Source organism: Equus asinus, chromosome 2 (assembly GCF_041296235.1).
Source record: "Equus asinus isolate D_3611 breed Donkey chromosome 2, EquAss-T2T_v2, whole genome shotgun sequence".
NCBI lineage: Eukaryota > Metazoa > Chordata > Mammalia > Perissodactyla > Equidae > Equus > Equus asinus.
This window is the reverse complement of record NC_091791.1, coordinates 58,354,706-58,372,869: the sequence shown is the minus strand read 5'-3', so window position 1 is coordinate 58,372,869 and position 18,164 is coordinate 58,354,706. Positions and strand designations below refer to the sequence as shown.

The following is an 18,164-nucleotide window of genomic DNA, read 5'->3' as shown; positions in this document are numbered from 1 at the left end:
AGAGGAACTTTGGTCCAAGGATCATTCAGAGGCAGGGGAGTCCCTACTCTCAATTCCCAAGCAGCACTCACTGATTCAACATACATTTATTAAGCACCTATTATGTGCCAGCATTGGGACTAGAAAGATAAGGCCTAGTTCCTGCGCTCAAGGAGCTCAGTCTGGTGAGACACACTTGCATACCAACAAACGCAGCCGAGTTGGGGAACACTGGGGTAGAGGCGATGGAGGGTGCAGACAGACCAGAGAGGAGGAGACACTAAATCATGGGCAAGACCGGTGAGATGGAGGAAGGTTCCCCAGAGGAGGTGATGTTTGAACTAAGTCCATTATTAGCATTAGCGTGTAGTGGACAAGGAAGAATTCTGGAAGGGGACAGGAAGTCGCAGATGCCCGTGAAAGTACCAGGGGAACAGCAGGTCAGCACAGCTGGAGCCAAGGACAGGCGGATGGGGGTGGGCAGGAGGCCAGGGAACCTGGCAGAAGCCAGACCACCAAAGCCAGGTCTCGCAGGTTAAACCAAAAAATTCCTTCATTCAACATCTCCTTACTGAGAGGTTGTGTAAGCCGATGGTTCTCAAAGTTTTTGGTCCCTGGACTCCTTTTCACTCTTAAAAACTTTTGAGGACCCTGGAGCTTTTGTTTTTATGGTTTATATCTATCGATTATTTACTATTTGAGAAATTGAAACAGACATATTTAAAATATTTAACTTGTTTGGAAATAACAATAGATTTAATAAAAAATTTTCCAAAAAATACCAAATTGAGTGAAAACAGTGGCATGGGCTTTACATTTTTGCAAATGTCAATGTCCACCTGATGAGAAGACAGCTGGATCCCCACAGCTGCTCCTCAATCTGTCTGTAGCCACATGACCATCACGTGCCCTGAAATACTCCCCTGTGTGCTCCGGAGACGAGAATGGGAGAGGCAGATGCCATCTTAGTATTATTATGAAAATGGCTTTGACTTCAGACGCCTTGAAAGGGTCCCCCACAAGGATCCCTGGAGCCGCTTTGAGAGCAGCTGTTTCAGGAAGGGGCGGGGGGTGGAGGGAGCACAGCTGTAGCAGTGAACCAAACATCCACATCCCAGCTTTGGTGGAGCTCACATTCTAGTTGGGGAGAAACAAACAAGAAAAACACATAGTATGTCATGGTTATGAGTGCTGTGGAGAAAAACACAGGAAGGGAGGCCAGGGAGGCTGGGGGAGGAGGCTGTCATTTTAAATAGCATAGCCAGGAAAGAGACATTCCAGCCAAGACTTGAAGTAGGGGAGGGCTCTCCACCATCCACGTGGTAGACAATATGGACAAATGTCCAAGCACCTACCAAGACCTTGGAATGTGCCCATGTGTTCAAGGAAGCACTGCCACAGCATGGCAGGGGGGCAGTACAGGAGACGAGGCGAGAGGGCAGGCCAGCTGGAGCCTTTCAAGGTATGGAGAGGACTCTGGCTTTTGCTCTGACTGGGTGAGAGGCATTACAAGTGTGCAGAGGAGCAATCTGAACCTTGATTTTCAAATGTTACTCTGCCTGCTGTGCTGAGAACAGACTGGGGGATGGAGGCGCGAAGGGAGAGCAGTCAAGACTCTACTGCAGTAACCCAGATGTGAGGTGACAGTGGCCTGGACCTGGGCGGGCATGTGAAGATGGCAAGAAGTGGACAGACTCGATGCGTTTTGAAGTCGGAATAGGGAAATCACTGAAATAATTTAAGCACGGGAGTCACGCTCAGATTTGCCTTCAAAACAGAATATCTATACAGCCCCAAGCATCACCCCAAAGCTTACACATTTGTTATCATGAGGAAATGTGTGTTACAACGGAGAGGGCTGGTGGTCAAGCTCGGCAGGGCCAGCAGTGGGTAGCTGGACACCACACGCCTCCTAACATGGTATCCTGTACCTCCCGCCACAGCGCTCATGCAGGAAACGTGCGGCCTGAACCCAGTGACGAGGAGACTGTGAAGGAAGTCCAGAATGCTGATGTTCTGCAGATCAACCGGCCTGGAGGCTCCAAAGGAGCCAAAGCAGCGAGGACAGTCTAGAACGGGGGAGATTAAAGAAACATCACAGCCAGAACAATGTGTGAGCCCCCCGTGCGTCCTGGATTGGGTAAAATACCCGCCAGAGGACAGGTGGGGAACAACTGGGGAAATCTGGCCATGGACTGCACAGATGATGTTTTACTTAACAGTGACGTTCTTCAGGTGGACAACGGCAGCGTGTGGGAGAATGCCCTTTGTGGAACGCTGAATGCTGGGGTACCTAAGTGTGACGTCACAATGGCTGCAGCTTCCTTTCAGCTGGGTTGGCAAAAAAGAAGTGTTGTATTTATTGAGAGAGAGACGAGGGAGAGAGAGATGTTAAGATGAGATGTTAACAGTTGGTAACTCAAAGGCATGCAGGTGTTTTTTGAACTCTTCTTTCAACTTTTCTCTGGGCTTAAAATTTTTTTTAAAAAAGTCCATTTCCCCTATCACAGCTTGATTAGGAACTCCTGAGTTAGGGCTCTCCATCTCACATGAGAGAAAGGGCCTCTCCCAGCCCCACCCCGACCATCCCCAAGCATCAGAGCAGGAACAAAGGGCTCCGCCCTACACCTCCCAGGGCACACTGACTTCTCGGAAGCTGGCTGGCACACACTGGTGGTTTGCAAACAGGGGTCTATACCGGCAACACCAGGGCACGTGGGGTCTCCCCAAGCAGACAGCATAGCCGGCCCCGGGTCCTGCAGCTCTTTAGAGCATCTCCCGCCAGCACCTGGCACAGAGCCCACTGGGTGCAGCTGGTGATGACAGGTAGGCTCTCAGGGAGTGCCCCGTGTCTGGCTTCCAGCCACTGACCAGCTCTCCTTCTAACAGGGAGAGGGTTCAAGTAGGAGCCCCCGCAGCTCCACACTGCTTTCCAGACCCAGCAAGCCTTTCCCTGCCACTTTCTGGATTTCCCTAAGCAACAAGAGGGTAAGGTCCCTGTAGGTCTTGGTGGATCAGGCAAATGCAGGCAAGTAACACATGACCATCTTCCCCAGGATTCCAGAACATTCACCCTCACGTTTTTGTTAAGTGAGATCCAATGCAGTGCATGAACTGTGATGCTGGATCCTTTTCTTTTTTGTTTTTTTGTTTTTTATGCACAATGAGAAACATCTTAGGGACAACTGGAGAAGTTTTAATATGGACTTGGTATTTTCTTAGGCATCATAATGGGGTTGTGGTTGCATCCAAGATCGTTCTTTTTTTTAGGAGATGCACCCTGGAATATTTGGCGTGAATTGTCATGATGTCTGCAACCTACTCTGACACGGTCAAATGTTACAATTATGGATTCTGGTTGGTGGGCATAGGGGTGTTCACTGTGTCATTCTTTCACCTTTTCTATGGTTTAGTTTTTTTTACCATAGAAGAGTTGAAAAAGCAAGCAAAATCCAAGTTCCACTTCTTCCAAGAGGAGGTCTGCTTACAGGTCTGAGGCGCCCTCTGGCCTGGGAAGTCTCAGTGGCCGCAGCCAGGGGCCAACTTGCCAGAGGCTCGCGGCGGGCAGCCTCCTCTGGCCTGCAATCAATGCCCGAAGCAGATGTTTCACTAACTGCTAAGTGGGGCTAAATACAGGCTGTGATGGGAACCTACCTATTAGACATCCAAGGGAGCCTACTAGGAAGCAGGACCCCACGGGCTCCTGTGCATGGGGGAGAGGCCTGGAGGAGGGGGTCACTCATCACCTTCAGTCCCCTCCTCCTCTGCCTTAAGAAACTTAGGACAAGAGAAGACGTACACATCAAACCAACATCACCATGAAACCCCGGGGCTGAAAGTGCCAGCTGAGAGAGGAGGCAAAGGCCGCAGTGACAGACCGCTCCCTGAGGCTGGGCTGGTGTGACCCAGGAAAGAGCACAGGCCAGCTGAGGCACTCCGCCACTTAGGAGCTGTGTGACCTTAGACAGACCGCTTACTTCTCTGAGCATCAGTTGCCTCTGCTGTTACTCAGGAATGATAACCCCTGCCCAGTGGTCACCTCAGAAGACCCTGTGAGATGGGGAAACTCTTGCGTAACTTCTAAGGTGCTATAATGCAAGAGAATCCCCATTCTTTCTTTAAAAGTCAGCTGATACAGCGTGGTGAGCAGTTAAGTTCATGCACTTTGCTTCACTGGTTTGGATCCTGGGCGCGGACCTACACAATGCTCATCAAGCAACACTGTGGCAGGTGTCCCACAGATAAAGTAGAGGAAGATGGGCACAGATGTTAGCTCAGGGCCAGTCTTCCTCAGGAAAAAGAGGAGGATTGGCGGTGGATGTTAGCTCAGGGCTAATCTTCCTCAAAAAAAAAAAAAACCAAGCAGATACAAAGACTGTGTTAAGTGCCCACACCTGACAGAGAGGTGCCACTTTTTTCTTTAAATCAACTGGCTTTTCTTACTAAATATGGTCCTGACCTAACCTAGTCAACATCTATGAAATTGTAGATTTGAGGTATCAATTATTTTCTTTAACACACATTACACTTAATGCATACATATTAAATTTTAAACTGTTCCCCCAGGAACCACCTAGCGTCTTCTTGTGGACCTAAGGACTAAGCAGATGGACGCTGTTCTGGCCCAACCCCCTTATTTTGCAGACAGGAATCTGAGGCCCAGAGAGACTGTCACTCCCACAAGGTCACATCAGCTTTCGGTCAGCAGCTATGCCCCGTTCTCCAGACTCCCAGGCCAGTGCTCTCTATTGCAAGCTGCCCACCCTCACCAGGAGCACAAGTTCTCACGTCCCGGCACATCTTGTTCTAAAAGAAAAACAAAAAACCCGTTTTTGAAGGACAGTGAAGGTGGCTCCATTTCTGCCTTCCTGCAGCTCCAGAGAGCCCAGTGGGGACCTGACCCAGGGGCCTCGTGACGCTGCGGGTCTGCTCCCTCCTTTCCCACAGAGGGTGACAGTCAGCCCACCTCCCTGGGGGAGCCCAGGGCCCCTGCCCCGGGAAGCTGATCCCCACTCTAGGGCCCTGGCTCCTCCAGCAGAGCCTCGGGGAGAATCAGAGAGCCCCCATATGCCCAGGAAACGTTAGATGAGTGACTAAATGACCGAACCAATGAACAAACAACCCACCCCCAACAGCCCACCTCTCTAAAAGATGTCCTTCTCCCAAGGATGAGCACCTGGGACAGGAAGGCACCTCGAAGTTGGCCAGAAGAGAGAGGCATTGCGTTCACTTGCCCGATCCCTGACCTCTCTGGGCCTCCCTTTACCTCTGTGTAGAATGGGGCGATCACAGAGCTGCCACTGAAGGCTGCTGGAAGATTCAGTGAGAGACGTCTAGAAGACAACTCAGCCCAGCGCCCAGCACACAGGAAGGGCCATTAATTGTTAGCTTTAAAAAGACAAAAGAGGAGGAAGTGGAGGACACAACCAGACTAAACAGGCAGCAGGGGGCTAGTTTCTAACTGCGAAGGGGAAAGTTGAATTCTAAGTAAGGCAGGCACCAAGGAGACCTTGCAGAGAAGGAAAAGAGGCCAACAGGCCCCACTCCTGTCTCGGGGACTGAGGGTCCCTGAACAACTCCTGTCCTCATCTTTTTGCTGCTCTGATCATGAGTCCAGCCCCCTTGAGGATGGAAGAGTCAAGAGGCTGCCGCTGCCCCCTGGGAGCCCAGAGCCGCACTCTCCACTGCTGACCAAGTGTCCCCGCCAGGGCCTCCTGGGAGCCGCTGGCCTGCCTCACCCAGCCCCGGTCACAGATGTCTGCAGCTGCCCTGAACACACTATGAGGACTCAGTGAGTGCCAGCTTCTCAAGGGGCAGGGAGCGGGCGGTCTTGTCTGTCCCTCCGGCCCAGCACAGGACCAGGAGAAGGAACAGCAGTCCCAGGTCAGGGGCTGAGCAGAACCAAGTCAGAGGCAGGAACCAGGGTTGCCGCTGCCTGAGTTCTTTCCAGCCCTGCAGAGGCCACTCTGTGATAAGTCACATGTCGGGCATGTCCCCAGGTGCAGCAGGAGGCCTGTTTACAGTGGGACACCCACGTCCCCAACTGGAGGATGATACTGGGGTGAAATCACTGCCCATTGTCCCCTCCCCTCTGAACGATGAATCTTGTCCCACTGGCCACAGTTTTAGAATCCGAGGCGCTTGCTGTGTGGTCTGGTCTCAGTTTCCTCCAGTCGGCAAGGAAGGGGTTGCAGCAGCTGCCTTCTACGGCCCTTCAAATTTTGGCCCAACTGGAATTCCAAGCCACATCCTAACTGCCCCAGTGATGGGAGACACTCCTGAAAGGTTGCAAGGGAATCCCAGATGTTTTACAGCCCCACTTGACAAGCAGTTTCAATTTGACTACTTCAGAACCAGGAAGTCCTTCCTGAGAGATAACTCGCGTTCCCTTGTTTTAACCTCTTTCCATCAGGCTTTCCTGGCAGAGGGGAAGCCCTTAAGAAACCAGGTGTAGAGCACAGCCTTTGACCTGCGTGAGTGCATGGGCTGGGAGGGGGCGGGGCCACAGGAGGGTAGGGCTGTGGGCCTCAGCTCCGGCAGCCTGGCTCCTCCCCCATCCCCATCTCCTCCTCAACCGGGGCACAGCCCGCAGAAGGGAAGGGGACTTTGAGGGCCCTGCGGAATGGGGCCTCTCCCTCGTGAGGCCACCCGGTGAAGCAGAAAGGGCTTGCATTCCTTTCCTGGAGCTGCCTAACAAATTACCAGAACTGCGTGCCTTTTAAAACAACAGAAGTGTCTTCTCCCACAATTCTGGAGGCCAGACATCCAAAACCAAGGTGTGGAGAGGCCAGGCTCCCTCCAGAGGCTCTAGGGGAAAATCGCCCCGCGCCTCTTCCAGCTCAGGTGGCTCCGTTCTCCGGGTGTCTCCTCTGCTTTCACAGGCCTTCCCCTCTGTGTCTGTGTCTTCTCCTCTTCCTTTCTCCCTCTGCCTTTCTCTTACAACGACACTTTCCATTCAATTTAAGGCACTCAGTTGATCCATGATGATTTCATCTCAAGATTCTGAACCTAATTTTTCCAAGATTCAGACTCTTTTTCCAAATAAGGTCATATTCACAGGTTCTAGGACATGAACATATCTTTTTGAGGGGGGCCACCATACAACCCACTCCAGAGCTCACCTGTCAGAGTCAGAAGTCAGGTCCCCATCCCTCTACCAACGGGCCCCCAGCGAGTTCATCTCACCTATCTGGAACTCTTTCTCACCACCTGTGATACCTCTCTTACAGGGTCAGAACTGCCGTCGCTGACTCCAGAGATCACACACCACCTTTCCAACATGAATCCAACGCATCAGTAGTTCTCAAACTGGAGACATAATTAAAGGGGAAGATTATCCCAGCTCACCCTCCAAGTGTGTGAATCCTTGACTCAAGAAACTTAAGTCTGGTTCTACAGAAACTTCTTCAAGTCACAAAGCTACAAAGTTAACGAGAGAGAAGTGTTGCCTTTAGAGCAGATAAAAGGATATTATAAAGATAACCAAAAAGAAAACAAAATTCTAGAACCATGGACCCCCTTCCTCCTCCGAGATGATCCGGGTCCTGGCCCAGCCTCTCATACATCCCCCATATCCCCAGGTTGGTGGTCTCCACACACCTCCACCAGCCCTTCTGACTCAGACTGGGCCCCGCCAACTCCTCTCACATCCCTCCCCCGCTGCCTGGCAGGCTGTCCCCCTGTCCGGGACCTCTCCCTCGGGGTGGGCCTCTCCCACACATGCACACCAACCGTCGGGCACACAGAGACTGTCCTGATTGTTGGTGAGGTCAGGGAGGTTCAGCACATCACTCAGGATTCAGCAGGAGAGAAAGTCGGCTTGGAACCGGGCCAGTCCCGTCAGAATCCCCTCAGGGACACCGCCGTGAGCTGCGGTTCCACTCCTGCTGCATGTTAGAATCCCAGGGGAAGTTTAACAATCATAGGCGTCTGGGCCCCACCCAGGTCCACGGGATGAGCTCTGAGGATGGGGTCTGCACATGGGTACTTGTAAAGTCCTCCAGGGCAAGAGGCCTGGAGCCAGAGCCCAGGCCCACTGGCCTAGAAGGTCCTGTCTTTTGACCTCGGGAAGTGACCCCGTCTCAGAATTCGGTGCTAGACTCGGAAGCCAGCCCCCACTGCACTCTGCTCCAGCCAGGAGACTTTGCCCCAGTCTGTGACGAGCTGGGCAGGGGGCTGGCACGCTGCTCCCGTCTCTGGGCCCCCAGTGCCAGGCAGAGTGTCCGGCACATGATGGGTGCACAAGAACTGACCGCCTGACCCCGAGCCCCTCTGCAGCCCCCATACTGCACCCAGCACAGCAGTCGTCCGGTAGGGGACCGAAACAGCTTGGGGATGCTGTGACTTGTCCAAGGCCACACGCCACATCCTGAGAGGGGCTCTCCAGCAGGAAGCAGGAGGGCCCTGAGCGCCGACCGGGCCAAGGCTGTTTTCCTTCTACACTCTGGGCAAATATTTACTTCCCTGCAGGCCAAGATGCAAATACCCCCGTTCTGAGAAAATCTCATGGGAAAAAAATTAAATAAAACAGCAGGCACTGCTTCCACAGTGAAAGCACTCTTGTGGGGGGGTGGGGGGGAGGATGCAAATGGGTTGTGCTAGTTACGTCCCCTCCCAAGGCCTCGGTCTCCCCAGCTGTAAAATGGGACACTTGCCCCCGTGCACCTGCTCACAGGGTTGTTCTGAGAATGCAAAGAGGGGAAGCAAAGTGCAGTGAGGCAGGCACAAGACTGCGTCTCCTCCCGCGCCCCCGGGTCCCTCTCAGCAGCCCCAGCGAGCTGCTGGGCCTGCCCAGTGATGCCCGTCCTCCTGCCATCTGCGCTGATGCTTATCACACAAGACGCTCTGCTAAGAGCCCTGGAGGCATCATCCCATCCAAGCCTGGCCCCTTACCATAGACAAGGAAACTGAGGCACAGAGTCGTCTGTGACTTGTCCACAGTCACACAGCCATTCAGACCTGCTCCTCGCCCAGCCACCAAGAAGTGCTCCTGATGAAGCTGGGCCTCCTCAGCCTCCAGGCCCCAGCCTTCCAGAGGGCATTTCTGACCTCAGCATCTAGGCCCGACAAACATCCTGTTCTGCAGTGACCCACCCTCCCTCTCCCAAGCCCATCTCCGCTCCTCTCTGCCTGGCCTCCAGCCCGTTCAAGTCCCCTCCCGCCTCCTTTAAGTCTTCTCCCAGCCTCCTCTGCTGTCGGCCAGGCGGCCCGGCAGGAAACCACACATGGCCTCCAACTGGCCGCAGCTGCTTGTTTTCAGCTTCCATCTCCTGCATGGGCTGACCTCCAGGTGCGGAAGATGACAACTTAGTCTTCTGTTTTCCCCTGCTCCTGGCGGGGTGGGGCGGGGAGAGCCTAGCCTGGAGCTGAACAAATGCACGGGGTGACTGCCACCCTGGCACAGGCAGACCCTGCCCCTGGGCTCCCGGAAGTGCTTCTCCCAGCCCCCCTTCTCCAGGTGCTGGGACCAGCTCTCAGAGCCTTGCAGGATACTGCTAGGACAGCCTGCCTGGACCTGTGTACCCATCATGTGGCACACAGACTCTGCTGGCGCGCCACGAAAGCCCAGGAACTAAGAAGTAGGAAGGACCCAACCCCTGGGAAAGGCCACGTGCACTTCCAAGGGGGTGGATTTCTCGGCCCAAGGGCAGGGCCACAGCCGTCTGCTCCAGGCAGGCAGAGCATCCCCAGCAGAAAGCAGCCTCCTCTGACGAGATGGATGCCAAAAGTCCTCATCACATCTTATGTCCCAGCTACCCTGAGTTCTGCAAGGCTCCCCAGGTAAGTCGCCATCCCGTCGTGGACACCTACAATGTGCTGGGTACTTTTGCATCTCTCATTTTGCAGGAGCCCCCCAACAGCCCTCTAGGATATCCATACATGAGGAGTCTAAGAGGCTCAGAGAGTTGGTCCTTTTCCCAGGGACACAGCAGAACCAGCACTCAGTCTGTGTCTTCAGATGACCCTGCTATCAGGCCCTGACAATTAAACCTCCCTTCAGTGACTCAGACCCCAACTCCTCGTACAACTAGGCCCCTGTCACCCTCTCCACCCACAACTTAGCCATTTTTGGGCTTCCTCATCTGCTCCAGCCATACTTGCCTACCTCAGGGCCTTTGCACTTACTAATCTCTCTCTGAGATGCTCTCTACAGGCCTTTTTTTATGGCTGGCTCCTTCTCACTCTTTGAGCCTCAGCTGAAATATCGGCTCCTCATAAAGGCCTCCTTGCCCACACCATCTAAAGTAGGAACTCCCATCTCTTCCCACTGGCCCCCTAATTTCCTCTTTAGCACCTATCACAAGCTATGTTTATTTCCTGGTTTGTCTGTCTTCCAAGGTCTGCACTAAGCCTCTCTTGTTCATATTTGTTTCCCAGTAACTCTCACAGGGCCTGGCATACACAGTAGGCATCAAATAACTATTGACTGAATAAGCAAACGAACCAGCCCCACCATGGAGAGAATGGTAGGTCAAGACAACTCTCCTGCCTTCCCCTAAGATGTCAACTCAAATCCACCCACATCCAAAGGTTCTCTCTGGGAAAGGTGTATCTTTACAATCCCCTTGTCCCAGCTTACCCAGAAGACAGCTTTCCCCTGCATGTGGAGCCAGCTGGTACAGAATTTCATTATCAGTCCCTTCTCTGGTTTACTCTGAGCCCCACCTCAGGTTGGCATGTGAGTCACCCAGAGAGAAGAGGCACTGGGCAGGGGAAGGAAGGCGGGCAGTCATTACTCCTGCTTCTCAGGAACAAACAACCAAAGGCAGCGAGGTCCCAATGCAGTCCTACCCTTCAAACAATCCCTCTCTGACAGGGAGAGAAGGGTTCACGCACAGAAGCCCAGACTAAGAGCAAAGAAACTTTCTCGGGGCCTTAGTTTGCTCATCTGGAAAATGGGTGCATCAGAAGAGTCTCCGAACCCCTTCCAGGGCTGCCTTCCTGATTCTCTGGATTTTAAAGGCCCTGTGGCCAGGCTGGGGAGGGGAGTGGCTCTCTGTGCCCGAGGCCCCAGCCCAGTATCCTCGCCTCCAGACCATCTCCGACGGCCCATTAGACACAGCGAGCAGTTCACCAGCATGAAGCCTACCTCACTTCCTGCTTGAGTTTCACTCTTTTCTCTGTGAAATGTTTGCCTAGAACAAGAGGAAAACGGACCTGCCCAATGCATCAAGCACCCGAGTGGGTGTTTACTCACACATCACAGTGGTTCTCTCCTGGTGGAAGAACCGAAGGTGACTTTTCACTGCACTTACCTGAATTGCTTGAAATTCCTGTTTACTATATGCACACATTATTTTCTCCAAAACAATAAGCCTCTTTTCAACGCTTAGAAATTCCTGCAGGAAACTGAATCTCCCTTCTCTGTCTGGCTTCATCTGGTGCTTAACTGAGAGGCCGGCTATCTGGCTCTTTGCAGAAATGCTGTCCTCCACCCACAGCCTGAGCCCTGACACCAGGGAGGGACCACAGCAGGCTGGGGGTGGGGGGTGGGGAGTGGAGAAGGGGGGCAAATAAAGGTCACAGAAACCCAGTGGAGAAACTGGAGTCAGGCAACCTGGGTCCTGGTCTCAGTTTGTCACTAACTGGCACTGTGGGGTCCAAGCGACTCCTTGCCTCTCTCCAGGCCTGTGTTCTCCTTGGTAAAATGAAAAGGTCACACTGGAGGTGCCTTGAAGGGTCCCTCTAGTTCTCAGTCTATGGTTCTCAAGCACCTAGAAGAACACAGAGGAAGGTAGGACAAGGCTGGCTAACCCTGAAGCAGCTGACGTGGTGTTTATCACGTGCCAGGCATTGCCCTACACTCTTCCTATATATCGATGCACTTAATGGTCCCAGCAACTCTCAGGTAGGTTCTAATATCACTCATTTTACAGACAAGGCCACGGAGGCCCACGGAAGTTAGTGCCTCAGTCACTCGACCTGTAAGTGCCGGAGTTGGGATTTGAACCCAGGCCACCTGGCCCAGAGTCCCCACTCTTAACCATTAAACTATAGGGAAATATAAAGAATCCTGGGCCAATCTTTGATAAGGGGGTCCAGCCTTGGAGAAGGCCAGGAAGAGTTAATATCGCCTCTGACACTTATTACTTCCCCCACCTACCTGTGCTGCTTCCTTCTACTCACCCCGAGTCCTTTTCTTCCTGATTAGTCAATACCCGTCAGCTCTGACACTCTTACCCAATTGGAAACCCTACCTCATCGTCAAGGCAACAGGCTTGATGCTTTCTAGAGAGCCAGTGTCTCCATGATCAGCCCAGCCCACTTTGCAAATTCAAGGCCTCAGCAAACATGACCACTGTAGGCTACACACCCAGCTCAGCCTCTGACCCAGGTGCTCCCATCTCACATCCCTGCTTACAAGACACAGGTTGGGACTTGACTACCCCAACTCAACAAGCCTTCCCTGAGTGCTGACTGTGGGCCCAGCCCCGAGGCCAGCATCTGGAAAAGGACATGAATGAGCTACAGCCCTGACCTCCAGGAGCCCACAGTCTAGCAAGGAAAAACCATCGTGTAAGCGGATCTCTGGGATACCCTGTGGTCAGAGCTAAAATTAGAGGTGTGTCCCCAGTGGGCTGAGGGCACATGTGTCAGAATGATTCACCCTGAGTGGTGGGAAGGAGGCTCCGGTGCCCCGGAGTGAGCTCATTTCTCTTGGAGACATCCTCAGTGACCTACCGGAAGGAGCCCTGAACCGGAAATGAGGGGACCTGGGGGCTCATGCCTCTGCGGACTGACCCCAAAATACATCCTCTGTGGGCCCCCAGGTGTAGGAGAGGAGACTGTTGTAAGTGGGTCAAGGTGCTATTCATGCTGACTCACAGACTGAGAAAAGTTTCATCGCTCCTGATCCTTCTGATGGCATCAAGGAGCAAATCTCAGGTTTGGTGCCAGTTTCTCTTTAAGCTGCTCAAACACTTGCCAACTTGCCTTTTGGACAAAGAGGGCAGGCCTCAGGTTCACCACCTACAGCACCACAACATTTAACTAGGATTTAGTAACGTTGTTCTGTTTTCCCTGCGCTGTATTCACTATAACTGATACCTGCTATTTTTGAAGAGGGAAAACTGGTTTCCCATTGGCAGAAGAGATATAAAGCCTCCTTGTAAAAAGAATTTAAGTCGAAAAAGTGTCTCAGTTTAAAGAAAGATAATAAATAATATTACAATTGGTATAACCTCTACCTGGGGCAATTTAACAACATCTATCAAAATTTTAAATGCACGTTCAAAAACAGGCAAAGCTGTTCTGTGTGATTAGACGTTCCAATAGAGATTGCTGCTGGAGGGAGGGGCTGGTGACTGAAGTGGGCACAGGGGGCTTCAGGCTTCTGCTGTCCATTCTGTCGATTGACCTGGGGGCTGATTACACAGGGTGTTCGCTTTGCAAACATTCATCAGGCTGTATACACCTATGATGGATGCATCTCTGTATGTATGTTACACATTCACTTACCCTCTAACCCAGCAATTACACTCCTAGAAAATACCCTGCAGACATAGACATATGTGGGCAAAATGACACGCTCAGAGAGGCTCACTGCAGCAGTGTGTGCAGTAACTAAGGGTTGGAAACAACCTGAGTGCCCCAGCTGGAGACTGGCTGAATTCATTCTGGCAGGGCCCACAGGGATTTTTTTTTTTTTTAAAGATTTTATTTTTCGTTTTTCTCCCCAAAGCCCTCCAGTACATAGTTGTATATTTTTAGTTGTGGGTCCTTCTAGTTGTGGCATGTGGGACACTGCCTCAGCATGGCTTGATGAGCGGTGCCACGTCTGCGGCCAGGATCCAAACCGGTGAAACCCTGGGCTGGCGAAACTCTGGGCTGCCAAAGTGGAGCGTACGAACTTAACCACTCGGCCATGGGGCCAGCCCCTATCCCACAGTGATTTTTATGCAGCCATCAAACAGAACGAGGCAGCCTCTAGCAGAACTCCAAAATGTATACGGATTTAAATATAAGTGAAAGGTAAGGGCAGAGCTGTGTATAGTGTGCCTCCTTATGTGTGTGTGTGGGGGGGGAATATATAATACATGCACACATTTGTGCCTAGGGCATCCTATGTCTAGGATATTCTCTCAGGAAAGAATCACAGAAACTGATAAGAGAGGTCCCCTCTGAACAGGGCAGGCCAGGGACAGGGCAGAGCCACCAATGACTACACTTTCATACTTTTAAATTTTGTACAATATCCTTGTATTTCCTATTTGATAATAAGTTTTAAAGCAAAAAGTCTACAGAAGGCGCATGGCTATGGTAAAACTTACTGCCTCTTCCAGACCTAAAGACAAGATGAAAGTGTTAGCACTCTGTGCTTATAAAGCAAGTAACCCTTGGCCCCACTCCTCCTCCCCAGCGATGGCACCAGAGATAATGGGCTTTGCTGTAATGGCTTCCAATCAGCAGCACACCTGGCCCAGGACAAATTACTCATTCACCCTGGGCCTCCGCCCTGCAGTCAAACTCTGGCCCTTGAGCTGCCCTAGCAGAACCGGCAGGTGGCTGAGTTCTTGGCATGGGCGGGGAGATTTCCAAGCAGAAATACCTCCAGGGATGGGAAGTTAAGGATTTGGTACAGCGATCTCAGGTGGCTGGAGAGGAAGGATTCTAAGTTCTGAGTCCCACCCTGCCCCACGAGAAGCAAAGCAAGGGCCAGATGGTGGTCTTCTCTCGTGGCTACAGGGGACAGTGACAGAACAAGGCCTTGAAACTTCGAGTTCTGTTTTAACTGCATAACTTACTTTTGCATAGGACTTGGCTTGCCCACATGTCACCATCTCCCCATATTACTAACCTAAAAACAATCCAATGAAGTGTGGGGCCGGGTATCAGTTACCCATTTTACAGATGGGAAAATAGGGGTGCAAGGAGGTTCAGAGGTTGGTCAGTGATCACATAGCATAGCAAGAGAAGGGGTGAAGCCAGAAAGGGAACCGCCACCTTCTGACTCCCGGTCTTCCGTTATGTTTCCACCTCCCTACCCATGAACCTTAGCCTCCCAACTCTGACCTACAGAGTGAAGAGCTCCCGAGGCCAGACAAGCAAGGGGCAGGCAAAAAAAAAAAAAAAAAATCCCAGAATCAGGGGCAGGCCCAGTGATGTAGCAGTTAAGTTCATGCACTTTGCTTCAGCAGCCTGGGGTTTGCAGGTTCAGATCCCAGGCATGGGCCTATGGCACTGCTTATCAAGCCATGCTGTGGTGGTGTCCTACACACAAAACAGAGGAAGATGGGCACAGTTGTTAGCTCAGGGCCACTCTTACTCACACACACGCAAAAAAAAAAATCCCAGAATCAGAATCGAGGTTGCCTATGAGGCCATCTAGACCAGTAGTTTTCAACCCTGACTACACATGAGCATCACCTGGGGAGCTTAAGTAAGTTTAAATAAATATTTATGTCAGGGCCCAGGTATCTGTAATGTTCCTAAGTTGCTTCTGATCCTACTTTGGGAGAGAACCACTGAATGATAGCTCAAATCACCCCCATCCCAGTTCCACACACAACCTTCTGCCTCCCTGGAACTTCTGCCAAGAGGTCCGTGCTCCATCCTCTGGACCCCAAACTCCCTGCTCATCTCTCTGCCACCTTACCTAGAGTCAGGTAACTGGACTAGGACAGGAGCAAGTCAATTAACAGCTCTGAAGCCCCAAACAGGGAAGTGACTTGCCTAAGATCTCCCAGTGAGTCAGTAACAGAACTAGAATCTGGATCTCTCGACCAGGCAAGGTCACATCACAGAGGATTCACAAGGAAAGCCAAGCTGATGGCAGACCTAGCAGTTCCTACCAGCAGAACGGATGCAATGAGGGGCCGAGGAGATCAGGAGTGTGGTGTTTTGAGGAGGATGGGTGTTGGTGACCCCCCTCAGGCCCCTGAGCAAGTCTTCCCTGTGGCATACTGAGGCAGGGGGCTATTCTAGAGTGGCAGGGCTGGGACCACAGAGCCGAGAAAGATGTCCTCATTTCTAGGAGAGGCCCAGCCTAGTCTGAAATCTCCATAAAGAAATCCAGTCTCAGGGGCTGGCCCCGTGGCCGAGTGGTTAAGTTTGCGCGCTCCACTGCAGGCGGCCCAGTGTTTCGTTAGTTCGAATCCTGGGCGCGGACATGGCACTGCTCATCAGACCACGCTGAGGCAGCGTCCCACATGCCACAACTAGAAGAACCCACAACGAAGAATACACAACTATGTACCGGGGGGCTTTGGGGAGAAAAAAGGAAAAAATAAAAAAAATCTTTAAAAAAAAAAAAAAAGAAATCCAGTCTCGTGCGTCAGCTTACCACGAGGCCCAGCTTCCCTGCCCACATCAGTAATAATGATTCACACTTCTTGAGCTCCTGGCTGGTCCCTAAGCTAAGTACTGTACTTGGCCTATTTCATTTAATCTCCACAGTCATCCTAAAAGTTGTATATAATTACTGTCTCCATTTGCAGATGAGGAAACTACGGCCTAGGGAGTTGAAGTAACTTCCCCAAGATCACTCAGCTAGAAAGTGGTTGTAGCAGGATTTGAAGCCTGGTTCACGTCCAACCACTCCCATCCTGGCCCCCAACAAGACAGAGGATGTAAGCTCAGTGGGTGGGAAATAGTTACTGAGCACCTAGGAGTGCAGGACACCTTCCCAGATGTTGTCTGGAGGAATCCTCATGGCTACACTGCGGACAAGGCACACACCCTCCTTCCGCCCAAGAGGAAACCAAGGCACAGTGGGGAAGCATCTTGCTCAGGGGCATCAGCAACTAAATTGCGGACAGGACCAGGAGTCCAGGCCTCCCAACTCGGACCACAGAGCCTGACCACTCCTTCTCCACAGGCTGATGGGGAGGCAAACTCGGCAATAACTGGCAAGAGCGGAGGGGGGTCGGGGGGCGCTGCCAACGCCTAACCACGGCCTACCGCACCAACGGATGCGCAGGGACTCGAGGACCAAACCGCTGTCCAGGTGCACACAGGGGAGCCACGTAGCGCTCCTTTGTCGTAGCCAACCAGCTCTAATGCTCCCAACCGGGTGGCTGAAATTCAGGCTGAGCTTGGGTCGCCAGAATTTCCCGGTTCCAAAGGAGAGTAGGACAAGAAGTCAGGCGTGCACTTCCAGCGCCCTCCCTGGAGCAGCCAAGTCTAGACCCAACCCCGGGCTCGGCCTGGGGACGGTCAAGGGAGTATAGGCGCCCCCCCTCCCCTCCTGGGGCCCTGCTAGAGTCACTCACCCAAAACACTGTGGAGTAGATGGTGAGTGAGAACTTGAGCCAGAGGTAGGAGAGGCGCGCGCAGTAGCGCACCTGCTCCGAGTCCCCGCGGGGCATCCTGGACACTCCCGGCGCGGGGCTCCGGGGCTCCGGGGCTAGGTTCTTAGCTGTGAGCAGCCCCACCTGCGGCTGCCTGCCGGCTGCCGGGCTACCCGCCCCGCCACCGGCGCTCGCTCGGCGACTGACATCTGCGAGCTGCAATCACAGCGCCGGGCCGGGACCAGCCAGCACCGGCGGCCAATGCGCATGAGGCAACAGCCCAGCCTCTGGGAGGGGGCGGGCCGGGGGCGGGGCTGCGACCCGGGACCCACTGGAGGCAAAGGGAGGGGAAGAGAGGGGAGAGGGCGAGGATTTTGCAAACGAGGTCGCGTGCAACTTTAGAAACTCCTGTGCTGCCGGCGCGGAGCGGGGCGTGGGAGAGTGTGTACTGAGGAGCGCTAGGCAGAGAGCGCGTGTGCCTGATCCGGGGTACATAGAAATACGCGCTTTCCACCGTTGTCAAGAGGAAGGACTCTGGGAAAAGGGCAGGAATTAACTGCTAAGGTGTTAAAAGTGTGCAAATGAGTGGGCAAGATGTGAATGGAATAAGGAAGTGGAGTTGCTCAGCCTATGGGGAGCTGAGGGAGGGCCACATCTAGGAAGATGCAGCAGACCAGGGTGGGGCTCAGGGGCCCCCATAGAGTCGGGCCCGGAGTTTCGTTTTGTAACACATCCCCTGTAGGCGGCCTTTCCCCAACTAGTCTGCGGGAATCCCCTTCTGTGTGGCCAGGTGAGATCCCAACCCTGCCCTCAGGGGCAGCCTCCTCTGGAAAGACCTCCCCTACATCTATCCTCAGGCCCGGTCAGTAGCCTCTTCCTTGCACACACCCAGTCCAGGTCTGACCCAACCTGGCCTCTTCTCACTGGGCCTTTCTTCTGCCTGGGGTCAGAGCTCTC

At 52.9% G+C, this 18,164-nt stretch overlaps 1 protein-coding gene across 5 annotated transcripts in view; it reads right to left on the bottom strand.

Moving 5' to 3' along the window:
* TSPAN15 (tetraspanin 15) overlaps nucleotides 1–17,495 on the bottom strand; it is a 52,884-nt gene extending 35,389 nt beyond the window's left edge. Inside the window, exon 1 of one of the 5 annotated variants that reach the window (XM_014862807.3) lies at nucleotides 17,190–17,495. In XM_014862807.3, the coding sequence (XP_014718293.1) occupies nucleotides 17,190–17,285 (96 nt within the window). In that variant the 5' untranslated portion in view covers nucleotides 17,286–17,495. Of the gene's footprint in view, nucleotides 1–8,871; nucleotides 9,060–10,558; nucleotides 10,631–17,189 lie in introns of those variants that run through there. The other 4 variants (XM_044756321.2, XM_070489254.1, XM_070489239.1 and 1 more) reach the window with 4 other exon arrangements.
* Between the last annotated feature and the right edge of the window lie 669 nt (nucleotides 17,496–18,164).